Source organism: Suillus subalutaceus (genome assembly GCF_016647625.1).
Source record: "Suillus subalutaceus strain FC151 chromosome Unknown DFJ58scaffold_51, whole genome shotgun sequence".
NCBI lineage: Eukaryota > Fungi > Basidiomycota > Agaricomycetes > Boletales > Suillaceae > Suillus > Suillus subalutaceus.
In genome coordinates, this window is record NW_024540300.1 from 92044 (window position 1) to 105728 (window position 13685).

Sequence of the window (13685 nt, forward strand, 5' to 3'; positions counted from 1 at the left end):
AAGCGAAGTGACCTATTCATAGCATATTGGAAGGAAAGTGACCTTCTTTTGGTAACTTGCCAGGGAAACAACTGTGTCTTGCAAGCGGCTTACACTATCAAGGTCAGATTTCAATCTCATACCACCTATCTTCCATCCATCGATGATTTCTTCCTGAACGATACCTTTGCTTATTTCATCTGTCTATACTGTTTCTATTTACCATCAATGGCTCCCCAAAGATCCACAGGAGGGCGCAAATACACCTGCTCTTCGGTATCATCTCTCAAGGTTGCTTGTCAGTATTGTAATGAACTGTACACATCCCGAGGCCTCAAATCACACGAACAAAGCTGCTTGCGACGGAAGGAAAAGAAGAAAGAGGATAGAGAGTTTTCACGGGCCGCAGCCAGGTCAATTTTGAAGGAAGGAAAACACAGTACGTCTCAATGTCGTCTAAATTACCTTCAATCACTGATTATATTCAAAATCATCAACTTTGATTCATCAGAACATCGCAGCAATAAAGGGCGCACTCATGAGGCTGCCCGAGATTACCACGCTAGTCATTCAAGAGGCTGGTTCAGCAGCTGATTCTCCATCCGCAGCGGATTCACATTACCATTATGATGACGCAGGTTTTGAAGGCCTTGATGATGTGCAAAGTGTCGGGAAAGACACACGGCTACGTATGTAATATTCTTTCTGTTTTGTTTTGACTCTATCTCAACATGATTCAGGTTCTGATTCTGATATCAGCATGGGTAATAACATTCCCACTCCAATTTCGGTAGCCACAGCAACTACCTCAGATCGTCTCAACACATTCAAGACTGAATATCACCCTCACAGTGGTCGCGCTCCGATCGTCGAGAGCTTTTCCATTTCAATAAGCCGGAGACCACACAATCACCTGTCATCGATGACGAGCCATGGCAGCCTTTCAGCTGTTGTGCAGACTTCGAGTTTGCTGAACTCGCCCACCGAGCTGCCTTGAGCAAAGACCAAACTAATGAACTACTCAAGTTCATCTGGAGAGTTGCGGATGGTCACACGAACTTTACTTTCAAAACTCACAATGATGTGTCAGCTGCATGGACGAGGGCATCCAGCCAACTGACTCCTGTAAGAGCGATAGCATAATGTCACATTTGCATATATATATGACCATATTGTAACAGTTTGAAAGACATGTTGTACCTGTTGAGTATAAGAAGGAAAACATCAAGTATGAAGTATATTCACAACCACTATGGGACTAGGCATTGGACCTCTTGGATAACCCCTTGCTAGCACCGCAGTTTGTTTGGGATGCCCAGCGACTGTACAAACATGACGGAACTGATTTTGAACGCTTCTTCCATGAGCCATGGACAGGAGACCACTGGTGGGACTTACAAGTGAGCTTTTCATTTTTCTTATGATGTTGTGACTAATTAAAGTGTACAATCAAGACATCTTTGCCCCATAATGGTGCGCCATTCGCATTTATACTGTATGCTGACAAAACGCACCTTTCGTCGGCCGGTGCTGTCAAGGCATACCCAGTAATCGCACACTGCGGGAATCTGCCTTTTGAAATCAGGAATGTTGATGGTCCTGGAGGAGGACACTTAGTGGGTTGGTTGCCAATAGTAAGTCTTTGCTGATACTTGAAGACATCAATTCACACTTAATCATTTTGCCCTTGTGGCAGGTTCCTGCAGACTCAGACGAGGATGGCAAGCTGTCCTATACAAATTTAAAGAAGGTTGTATGGCACAAATCATTCACGATTCTCCTCGAAACCCTCAGTCTCATCTCCAAAACTGGCTTCGCGCACCAATGCTATGATGGAATTCTACGCTGGTTATTTCCACTAATACTGATTTTATCGGCCGATTACGAAGAGCAGTACGTGATTAGTAGTTTCACATTGTTTCTGTTACTCACTACGTTATCAGGTGTGTGATGGCCCTGATACGAGGGTTCAACTCTGCATGTCCTTGCCCTATTTGCCTTGTCCCGAAGGACAAGCTCACCGACCATTCTACGATATACCCTACCCACGTCATTGATGATGCACAAGCTTGTGTCCGATTGTGGAACATGGACCGTACCGCTGGTGAGGCGGCACTAAAAAAGCAGAGTCTAAGGCCTGTCGATGTGAGTGATTCATTCAACTTTCTCACTCTCAAAACTAAATGGTCTCATAACCGTCAGAACTCTTTGTGGATTGTTGAACGGTCCAGCCCGCATGACGCACTCTCGCAAGATACCTTGCACGCTTACGACAGTGGTTTGTTTGGCGATCACATGTTCGAGGAAGTCAAGGCCCACCTGAAAACACTGGGACGTACTGCTGAGAAGACGACTGATGACCAGTGAGTCTCTTTACATCCTTATTTCATCCTCGTCTTGTATTTTGTTCATTCTATAGGTTCGCTGCGTTTCCGCGATGGCGAAACCTAAACCACTTTGACCACATTACAAACATCAGTTTTTCCGATGGCAACAAGTTCCTGGATATATCTAAGGTACGTTTTCGAGCGCTATATCATATTGAAGCTATAACTGACATATTTCTTGTGGTTTTGATAGCAAATATTGTATACAACACAGAACGTGCTCACACGCAAAGATGACGAAGCTGGTATGCACTTCTAAAGTGCATAGCCAGCTATCTCCATGCCTACATGTATATAACATTTGACGTTCACACAGAAAGCACTATTGCAGCTGGGGAGGCCGAGATTCTCGTTTTCCAGAAGTGCTTAGATGTAAGTCCTAGTATCTAGACCAACTTATGCGCTACTTGACACTAATACTTCAAACAGCAATATATTGAAGTTCTCGGTGATGAAGCAACAAAAAACTGGAATTTTCCGAAGGCGCACTCAATGAGGCACATATTTTCTGACATTAGGGCAAAAGGAGCTGCGCGAAACTTTAGTACGCGGCCAAACGAGAAGCATCATGGGCCGATCAAGAGGGCCTATAAACTGCAAACAAATGGCAAAGATATCGCAAACCAGGTATGTTTGATCACACTTCACATTAACTGACTCGTTGACTACCCCTGCTATCTAGATACTCAGGCTTGACCACACAACCTTCGTCTCTGTAGTCCTCCGCAACCGCATCGATCATTTCGATGATGAACAACGCAAGGCCATACTTTCGGAGAGAGAGCTTGAGACAGAGGACCTGGATGATCGGTCTTTTGGCGGACATATTCACCTTGGCGCTCCTCAGTCCGCAATAACCTTTGCACAGCTTGAAAATGACAATGTGTCCAACTGTGCCTTTGGGCAGTTCCGCAAAAAGCTCTCGACCTTCCTTAATCACGCTCTACCTGCATACAATATACCATTACCTGATGGCAAAACGTGGCTGACGCTTTCAGCACAAGATACGGTCAGTAACTCCATATTTCACTCCCACGAGTCACCGTTGTTCACAAACATGTCTCCAGGTTCAAGAACACCGATATCTCAAAGTCAATTACAAGTCTGTTGTGGACTGGAAGCTTACTACCGACCACCTGCGCTGCAACCCGAGCTTTCATGGCCGTGAACGACGTGACTGTGCCCTTGTTCGCACCCAGGACAAAGATGGGAATAATAAGAACATTTTTGTTCGCATTTTATTCATGTTCAAGCAATCAATTGGCAGTCAAACATTGGATCTCGCCCTAGTTCAACCTATGGATGCTCCGACAGGCCCACAACACGCTACAGATCAAGATTTGCGACTGAGACGTCTTCGTGCCTGACCACTTGCTTCGACGGAGTTTATTACGCTTCACTCGGTTATTCGTGGTGCATTACTTGTTCCAGACTTCGCTAGTACAAGGGGCGACTTTTTTCTCGTTGATTATGTGGACTCCGACATGTTCCTTCGTTCACAGAGATATATGTTCTAATTAATGGTATGTTCAACATTTACATTTATGACTATTGCAATAACAAGCCAGGATATGAGCAGCACTCTCCTTTGTATCTCACCTGTATCACCCATTTCACCTTCACCTCTATCACACAGCACTCTCCCATCCCATCCGCATCATCCATTTCACCTTCACATCTACCAAGACCGCTCTCCATAGCTCGTTACTGGACTTCCCATCTCATCTGCATCATCCATTTCACCTTCACCTCTATCTCACAGCGCTCTCCCATCTATCTGCATCATCCATTTCACCTTCACCTCTAACATACAGCGCTCCCCCCGTCCCATCTGTATCATCCATTTCACCTTCACCTCTACCAAGAGCGCTCTACATAGCTCGTCTCGTCACTGGACTCTCCATCTTCTCTGTATCATCCATTTCACCTTCACCTCTACCAAGAGCACTCTACATAGCTCATCTTGTCACTGGACTCTCCATCTCCTCCGTATCATCCATTTCACCTTCACCTCTATCACACACGGCGCTCTGAGACTCCCATCCCATCTGTATCATTAATTTCACCTTCACCTCTATCCAACGGCTTTCTCATCTTACTATACCCTAGGACTCTATTATTGTGCCTTGGATTCTGTTTTTTGTTCGCCTCCGCAACTCATATACTGACCAAACTCCAATTGTATTACCATCTTCGACGTAATAAGGATGCCCTGTCGACGTCGCATGCTTCGTATACATGGTGCGTCCCCATTAAGTAGTAGGTCCATTCTAATGCCACAGCTAATATTACTCATGTTCAGGTTTTGTACGTGTTGCAACATGCGGTACCCTCAAGGCCTAAATGTCTGTATCAGTGGTAAGCGAATTTTGACTGATATAATCACAATGTATCACTGACACTAATAATCCTAGTCTCCCAGCTCTATCCTGAGTTCAACTCGAAGTTGTCTGCCATCATGCCATCAGCACACCATTGCGCAGCAACTATAGAGTCGAGCTTGGGCACTGATCCAGAGTTCTCGTCGGATTCTGATTCAGACGACTCGGACGCAGAGCTCATCCAGGTCCGCGCTGCACTTGCTCCTGCACCTCCAGATGCGACATCTCAAGAGCTGCGCAAGGTAAGTCATTGTATTGCTAGAAAGTTCACATTTCTTACCACAGATTATTACTACTAGGCCCTCGAGATCTCGCAGAGACTATTGCTCGACTTGTGTGGTAAATGCCGTGAGGCTATAAAGAAGAATGCACTCCTTGAGGCTGCAGTACCTAAAGGCCGCAAGCGTCGTAACCTTACTTCGAATGATCTTGCGATGGCGGCCAAGGAAGACACCATACGAGCTCTTGGGAGGAAATACTCGATAACCCACTGCCTTTGGATCAACATCGAACTTTTCCCGCTGTCAGCTCGCACCTGTCCAGACATCGACCTCAATAGCAAGGAGCATTGGCTTACAGGAGTCTCGATGGAGGATGGTGTGAGGGCCGAGCTCTTCAAGTTCATTCCTGAAGAAGAACGTGAATTGATGAGCTATCAAAACTTCGGATCTCAGGTATGCCTATCCATTCTTACATTCCAATCATTTAATGACAATCAATGTAATAGTTTGGTAGGGGCGTCAGCAACGCTCATTCCAAAATGGCATCTGACGTCAAATCATGTGCAAGTGCAATCTTTGGTCTCAACGCAAGCATCTTCATACAAGGCTACAAACGAAATGAAGACCCTAACTGTCGCCCTCTTCTACTGAGTCCCCATGGAGAGTACACAAAGTTCGCACCTGTGCTTTTTCCTAGACCTGATAATCCAGTACCACATCAGTTGTTGAAAACTGCAAAGCTCGTGCAGGTACATCTCTTTTTGCTCGATACTTCAATACGGGCTAACACACTCATATATGATTATAGGTCTTGAAAGTATCGCTCTTCAGCAAGTCGTCATTGGCACCTACAGGCGCTGCGTCTTCTAGGACAAAAGCCAAGATCTGGAAATTGCGAGCTATAACGCCAGGTATGATTGCTGCTGCTGCTGTCGTGGTGAGTCCAAATCAGTTTTGTGTGGTTGTTAGAGTCGTGACTTATTCTCATACAAGGCAATCTTCCTACTCTCTGGTGATGCAGAACTCACTGAAATTGGTGACACTACGAAGATTCCGTACCGCGAATACCACAACTTCTACCGTCAGCGTTTACTGACTGGAGGTGCCTGGGCGCACCAGGTCATCACATTCTTCAATGATGCCCTTTTCTCAGGAACTTCGTCTTATGTTCCCCCTTCTACTGCTCTCAATGATGACGGACTGGGTCACACATGGGAAGAAGACTTCAATCGCGCAATAGAAGATGAACTAGAAGAACCGGTTGTTGATGACGGCACACCACCAATCCCGTCACGACATGCTAATGACAATACTAATAGCGGTAATGTCCAAGTCAATGAGCTACTACCTGTGTCTCACCATACTTCAGCTCCCTCAATTCCAGCTCCCTCAATTTCGGCTCCCCCTCAAGCTGTTGCAGCTCCCCCTATTGCAGCTCCCCCTGTAGTAACAGCTCCTCCTGTCATCAATATGGCTCGAAGTTCAGAATCTATCACTACTGCAATGGATGAACTCAATCTTAGGCATCAGGATCTTGCTGAATCTGACCTTCCTGCTCCAACTAAAGCATGCGCAAAACCGAAGGCACAGCGCAAAGGCAAGACAACTGCGGAGGGTGAAGATGAAGCTGTTGTTGTAAGGCGGTCAGGCCGGAAGGGCAAATGAAGCATCCTCACCGCTCTATCACCAAAATTAGCTTACATTAGTACAGACTTTCTATCAAACTACATGCTTTTGTCGACTGTGTATGGACTTCAAATGTGATTTCAACGATGTGTCTGATGACAGAAGGAACTTCCATTAATGGATATATTAATACAAGGCCAAACAAATGTTGAAGTTTGTCTTCGCTTAGGCTTGCAACACTTCGCTTCAACCACAATCATCTCTCGTTTGTCTTAGAATTCCATCTCCAGAATCTCTCTAGCTTCTCTCCAATTTAATAAAACTCCTCAGTGGTAGCGACACCCTAGCCACCCAACAATCAGCATGACATCTGAACCTGACATTGAGGTGCGTTTGAATTGTTGAACTCTTCAGCCAAGCTTAGTACTGACATTATGCATATTGATAGCTTGCCTCATTGGCCCATCAACAAAGCAATGAATCACTATTCACCATCAGATGTCTCTCATCTACATCCTCCGCCACTGCCACTCCCATTTCCTCGAACAAACGGCACCAGGATGACTGGGGAGTCCTATCAATAGCCGGTACCGATTCCGTTTATGTACTTGACGCTGAAACGGTGCATATCACTCTCGCCATGAATGCCCCGTGTCTCATGTCGGTCTATTAGAGGTGAGCTTGTCTATCTATTCACATTTATTGTACTTGACATGATTCTTCTGCAGGATTTAGAGCCGCTTTTGAAGGTTTTGACCTGGTGCAATGCCCCAGTAGAAGGTATGAAACATCAGAAAATCGGTATTTAGTAATTTGTACAACTTGTAATTCAAATCGCTACCTTAAAAGAATCAGACCGTCCTTACAAGTCCTCGAAATGCTTGGAATGATATCATGTGACTTGCAATGACCTTCCAATGAGGGGTGTTTTCAGTTGTTTTCAAAATTGTGACCTTGCGTTGGAATGGTCTTGGGACCGTCTTGGAAGAATGTCTGTATCGCTTGCAAGCAGCTTCCATAATTTTCGGGATCCCTTGCAACCGGACCGCAATGCCACTGACAAATTGGGACCTTGCACGCTATTTTAAGATATGCCAACCAAAATTAGGAATTTCCGACAATATACCGGAAAATTGGAAATGTCCGTCCGTCCTGTCCCATCCGTCCCATCCGTCCGTACCGTCCCATCCGTCCCACCCTAAATTTGGTTATCCGGGACGCCTCCGAAATCTCGGAATATATTCTCCGTTGGAAGTTGGGCTTTGGAAATTGGGTGTCGCTTTGCCGGTTGCGTATCACGCCTTGCTCGTTGCTCGTTGTTACTTGGCGTTGTTTATGCTAACGGACTTTCTGCTCTACCCTATGCTGGCAACAGGCCCGGAGGCATGGTTAGCTCCAAGGCGGCACTCCCTCGCTCACTGCTAGTTTATATGAATTCCTTTGGGTGCCGCTCAACTTACAGGCAGCCTTACTCTACTCGACTTCAGTGGCTCTGACTCAAATGTGACTTTTAATGTTAGGTCAAGGATACCTGCAACTCGAGACAATCAGCGGCACATTTCAACGTGGTCATCGTTTGCCGGATGATGCGGACAGAATAATTCAGATGGGACGGACGGAACGGACGGGACAGACGGGACGGGCCGGACGGGTGGGACAGAACTTTCGAACTTTCAGGTTCCCTTACTCATTGGGAAAGTGAGGTCGGTTAAATCACTCAGACCTGTCACCTGATGCACAGGCACACAGCTTCTGGGCACAAGAGTTGGTGTTTGAATTATAGGATGACGACGCGGGCGCTCAAACATTCGAGTCTGTGGCAAGCATGATTGTATAGTCGATGAACCGCCAGACTCACAGTACTGAACTCTAGGTCCTGTGTCTTTTTCAAGGCTCCAGAAAGCTGGAATGATTTATTCGCTCTAGAAGGGGATTCGTATGAGATCGTAATTAATTAATAAGTGGGGGCATCGGGCGTTATTAAATTTCCACTACTTCTTGCTGAGTGCTTGCAGCTGTACGAACTCGTAATAATCTCCTCTCCGCGCAAGAAGCTCATCGTGGGTTCCAGATTCGCTCACTCTGCCTTCCTTGATGAAATATCTGAAAAGTAATGAGAAAATAATCACGTGTGCCAGCTCTCGATTAACTCACATGCGATCAGCGTTCTGGATGGTCGAAAGGCGGTGGGCGATAGCAATGGTGGTACGACCTCTAGCAGCTTTGTCAAGAGCTTCTTGCACGACCTTCTCCGAGTTTGAATCAAGAGCTGATGTAGCTTCGTCGAGCAGAAGAACCTTTGGATTCCGAAGCAGTGCGCGAGCGATTGCTATACGTTCTGGATCGTGATTTCAGCACAAAGAAAAGCATCTTCAATGAATGATGCCCACGTTTTTGACCCCCCCGAAAGTTGGGATCCCTTCCCACCGACTTCGGTATTGAACCCACTGTTGTTATAATGTCAGTAAGCCTCGAGTGTGCGTAGAATTGAGGTCTCACTCTGGAAGTGATTGAATAAAATCTAGTATATTGGCATCACGGCAGGCAGCCTCGATCTCTTCTTGTGTGACCTCAGATTCTGGTTTGGAGGCACCGAGCAAGATATTGAAGCGGACAGTCCCGCGTATAAAGTCTGCAAGACAAGTAGTCAGCTCTCCACCAAAAGATTAACACCACAAGCGTATTCACAGGTTCTTGCGACACAAGTGAAAACTGCTGTCGATATGCCTGGACGTTAAATTCGTCGATAATCTCTCCATCGAGCGAGATCCGTCCGGAAAGTGGATCGTAGAAACGCTCTAGTAACTGGACACTAAATGAACTTTCAGATGCCTATTCGAATACGGTACAATGGTGAGACTTGCACTGTGCTTTTACCGCAGCCGCTAGAGCCGACTAGGGCAACATAAGTCCCAGGTTCGACGGTAAGCGAGAGGCCACGAAGAACCCGGAATCCGGGGCGAGTAGGATAACTGAAATGAATGTTCTCCAGCTGTATGCGGCCCTTGATAGTTTCGCTCGGAACACTTTTGCCTTCAGTTGACTCTGCATCAATCGCAGGAGTTGAATCAAGGAGCCTGATGATTGCGTCGGCCGCCCCTTTGGCCAGTGAGACATCAGGCACAAAGGCAAAGACGTTACCAGCCTGCATAGCGCCAAATACCGTACTCTGTCAAAGTTTTGTTCACTTCAAGGATATCCGGAGGTTGACAAAATGACTATACCATCAAAGCAATGAAGAATGATTCCGTGGAAACTTCCAGCCGCGAAACGAGATCCGCGCCATACCAGAAAACTAGAGCAATTACCCAGAACCCCATGGCTTGAGAGAGTGCGAACAGCATGTTACTCCAGAGCGCTGTCCTGATGGATTTTCTAACGGGTCCTTCCAAGCTCTGTCTGTAAAGATGAAGGCAGTGTTCCTCTCGGGTCAATGACGCAACAGTGCGAATAGCCGCAGCAGCTTCGCAGGCGATCTGAGCGGAGTTTTCATGCGCTAACTTGTTCTTTCGATCTTTCAGAACAACGACTTGCTAGAAAACGTTTAGCACAACGGGAGCATATTATGCAAGTCACGTACCAAACGTATAAAGCCGGTGGACACCGAGACAGGGAGACATGCTAAATACCGACGAAATTTATAAGAGGGAGGCACGAAATCGGGAAATAGGACGCACCCATGCCAACGAGAGCCAGCTTCCAAGCATATGCATAGCCAACGGCCAAACCAGCAAGTATAGTTGTGATAGATTGGACAATTCTAGCCAAAGTCAGTAATGTCGTTGCTTCAGGAGGACTCGTGATACTCACGTCCCCAGAGTTACACCAGCAAGACCATTGATCTTCTGGGGGTTTTCGCCCAAGCGTGACGTCAGAGCGCCAGTCTTACAGAGTCCGATGAGGGTTCTGCACGAGCTGCAGAGTTGTAGGACTCACGCTGTTCTTCTCGTCGTCAAAGTACTCGACTAGTTCCATGAGCGAAAAAATAAAATTGGCAATCAAGGCACTCACTGTCTTGTCGGAGGATGGCTTTGAAGCTCATTGAACGAAGCTTGGCAGTCAAGACAGCAGCAGCAGAGGCAAAAAAGTAGTTCTGAAAACCAGTACATATGCCGTACAGAATGGCAAGAATGAAAAACCTGGCTCGAGATAAGCACCAGCACGATTCCTAGAGAATATGTAAACTCAACCAGAGAGCATTCCGGTCACCTTGGTAGCGGCGCTCAGAATTTGTGGTGGCGGAAAAGCCGGAGATCGCTTGTCCTACCTACCAGGATAAATGGCATCCGTTTATTTGGCAACAGGACTTACCATAGATTATACCGGAAGCAGGATAAGCGGCACCATTGCCTGCGGAAACGTATGAGCGCAGCTGATAATATGTGCTTCGCGAACTTACATATGGCAAACAAAGATCCGATGAAGTATCGGTGAAGCCCTTCGCGGTAAAGACCAGCAATTCGTCCCATCAAATAGAATAGACCGTAAGTTTCCGCTGGAGCCTGGTCCCCTGCTTTCTCCTTTGATTGACTGACAACTTCGCTTCTGATGGAGCGAGTGGTGCTCTTGATATCGAGGTCTTCTGGCATAGGGTTCTCCAAATCTGTCTCGTCACTTGACATCACTGCATCCAGAGCTTCATGACCCTCGCGGAGAGTTTGAGCTGTGACGAGACGAAAGTATGCGCCGTTCTCGTCCGCTAGGAGTTCCGCATGAGTTCCTCGCTCCAGTACGAGTCCCTCGCCCATTACAAGGATGCAGTCAGCATCTTTGATCGTTGACAAGCGATGAGCAATGGTAATGGTAGTTCGACCAGCAGCTGCCTTGTCCAGAGCATCTTGTACAATCCCTTCCGAGCGAGTATCAAGGGCGCTCGTTGCTTCGTCAAGAAGCAAAATCCGCGGATCCGACACGATAGCTCGTGCAATGGCGATGCGCTGTTTCTGCCCTCCTGATAACAGAAAACCTCGCTCACCAACCATAGTGTCATATCCTTGTGGTAAGAGGCTGACAAAGCTATCTGCATTAGACTTGATGCAGGCTGCTTTGATGAGCTGGAACTTTTCCTCATCAGATGCATCCTCGTATGGTGTGCCAATGAGACCATGTGCGACGTTGCCTCTGATGGTTGTCGCGAAAAGTACGGGCTCTTGTGAGACTAGACCAATCTGAGAGCGTAACCATTTGATGTTCAGCTCCCGCAGGTCAGTTCCGTCAAGCAAAACAGAGCCAGCGAGTGGATCGTAGAAGCGTTCCGTAAGAGATACGATCGTAGATTTACCAGATCCAGATGCGCCGACGAGAGCAGTGGTCTTGCCAGCTGGGAAGGTGATGTTGATACCTTTGAGAATTGGGACATCTGCGCGAGATGGATAGTTGAATTTGACGTCCTCAAACGTAATCTCGCCAGTAATTTTTGCAGGCTTTAATCCTCCTGAGTTTTCAGAGTCGATATCAGGAACACGCTCGATCGTAGCGAATATTTTTGCGGCAGCACCACAACCACGTGTAATGGCTTAAACAAAAGATTGATGAGGGTTCCGAATCAAAAGTGGGTCCAAGATTACCTTGCAATTCAGGCGCAAGGAGGGCGAGAGAGAAAGATCCGATTAAGATGGACATGAAGACATTCACAACCTGTCCGGCGTTAGCTGCCAACTGATGTCAAATGTGGTTCCACGATACAGAAACATGAACGAACCCTCGCCCTCATTTATGAGGGTAGTTCCAAAATCGAACGCCAGTGCATATGCAGCGTAGATCACGAAGAAGAGGCCGCCTAACCCAGCACCGTGCCAAATACTCGCTTTGGAGTCGACGACGCGAGTTACATCGATATTCTTATCGTAAATTCCAGACAAAACTTTCTGTGTCCCGAAAGCCTGCGCGGTGCGAACCGTGGATATGACCTCTTCTGCAAGACTACCTGCCTCAGCAACATGCTTCAAGGACAATCTGGTATTGAAGGAAGATCAGAGCTTCAGGATGAGCTCAACAACAAGTACACTCACTGCGTGTATTTGGACACAAACGATTTCATGACACCGGCTATAATCATGATGCACGGAAGGATGGACGACAATGCAAGAGCGAGACGCCATGACCGGGCATATGCAAGGATAAAACCAACGGCGAATGCGCTGATGAAAGTGACTGCAAGGGTGACTTTTTCGGATATGCCTAGTTGTACCAAATCTATTTCAGAGCAAGGTGATGTCAACCATCCACGTTTGAAAAGTCCAGTACGACTTACGAGTGTCGGATTGGATTCGCGTCGCAACCTCTCCAGCGCCGACATCATCAAAATAGGCGATTTCTTGTCTAAGGATGGCCTGAAGATACCTCTCTCGTATTCTTTTCCCATTAAGCTCTGAAGTATAAACCCAGGTGTACATGTACAGATACGTGGTAACAAACATTGCGATACCTGGTACGTGTTGAGGTGGACTGGGGCTCATTCTTATCGAATCAAGAACTTACCAATATAAACGAGATAGGAAGCATCCTGGCTAGCGCTTTGACGGAAGCCGGATGCAGCAGCATCCAATGCAGCCTGCGCCTGCTCAATGACGTTCGGATCTTGAGACTGTAGGGATTGATAGTACTCGTTCTCTGCTAAACCAAATGTAACGAAATCTTCAGTCAGTCTGCCGAATATCAAAGTCATGAGAGGCTAAAATAGAACATTAGAAGATGTAGCTTGCAAATCTGAAAACTCACCTGCGAAGCGCCAGCAGCAACAGCACATATTACACCACAAATGTCCAATATTATTTCAAAGCGAGTTGAATACCTGTTTCGATGAACTACCACGCAAAGTCGGAAAAGTGGGATGATCTAACCGAAATAGCGATAAGAAAGACACAGGGACGACTGTGTCCGCTGTATTTGCGTTTTCAGCTTCGCTCTCCATTGTCTTGGGTTCTTTCTTTGGCCAGGGGAGATACGCTCGGATGCCTTTAGAATTTTTCTTCATTTCCAGAGCGACGTGTTCTGGGGTTGCGAGCTCGTTTGAAATGGCAGGATTCTTCTCGTCGGGAAGGCCCTCCAAGGTAGGTGGTGCAAGTGGGGCGGATTCTGCAGTCATGTTC

The 13685-nt window shown here is 46.8% G+C and overlaps 4 protein-coding genes across 4 annotated transcripts; 3 read left to right on the forward strand and 1 right to left on the reverse strand.

Annotated features, from left to right (window-relative positions):
• Positions 1-207: 207 nt before the first annotated feature.
• Positions 208-3733, forward strand: DFJ58DRAFT_841293 (uncharacterized protein; the record flags this gene model as incomplete). The annotated part of the gene is made up of 16 exons (XM_041392697.1): positions 208-418; positions 501-668; positions 720-769; positions 832-1104; positions 1161-1214; positions 1242-1379; positions 1422-1613; positions 1676-1872; positions 1923-2124; positions 2182-2342; positions 2399-2495; positions 2560-2611; positions 2683-2738; positions 2796-2993; positions 3049-3375; positions 3434-3733. The coding sequence occupies 16 exons, from the start codon at positions 208-210 to the stop codon at positions 3731-3733; spliced, it is 2676 nt and encodes an 891-aa protein (XP_041244062.1).
• Positions 3734-4709: 976 nt separating this feature from the next.
• DFJ58DRAFT_727777 (uncharacterized protein) lies at positions 4710-6633 on the forward strand (the record flags this gene model as incomplete). The annotated part of the gene is made up of 7 exons (XM_041385516.1): positions 4710-4724; positions 4789-4989; positions 5047-5421; positions 5475-5717; positions 5777-5905; positions 5962-6289; positions 6338-6633. The coding sequence occupies 7 exons, from the start codon at positions 4710-4712 to the stop codon at positions 6631-6633; spliced, it is 1587 nt and encodes a 528-aa protein (XP_041244063.1).
• Positions 6634-6957: 324 nt separating this feature from the next.
• Positions 6958-7267, forward strand: DFJ58DRAFT_727778 (uncharacterized protein; the record flags this gene model as incomplete). Its single annotated transcript, XM_041385517.1, has 2 exons — positions 6958-6981; positions 7043-7267. 2 exons carry the CDS (start codon positions 6958-6960, stop codon positions 7265-7267), a joined length of 249 nt encoding a protein of 82 aa, XP_041244064.1.
• Positions 7268-8585: 1318 nt separating this feature from the next.
• Positions 8586-13681, reverse strand: DFJ58DRAFT_716301 (P-loop containing nucleoside triphosphate hydrolase protein; the record flags this gene model as incomplete). The annotated part of the gene is made up of 21 exons (XM_041384209.1): positions 8586-8697; positions 8749-8932; positions 9022-9041; positions 9094-9245; positions 9283-9399; positions 9461-9763; positions 9819-10127; positions 10175-10215; positions 10272-10354; positions 10405-10500; positions 10602-10733; positions 10785-10857; positions 10906-10944; positions 10994-12109; positions 12162-12245; positions 12296-12549; positions 12606-12789; positions 12848-13021; positions 13075-13267; positions 13315-13387; positions 13437-13681. 21 exons carry the CDS (start codon positions 13679-13681, stop codon positions 8586-8588), a joined length of 3984 nt encoding a protein of 1327 aa, XP_041244065.1.
• Positions 13682-13685: the final 4 nt, after the last annotated feature.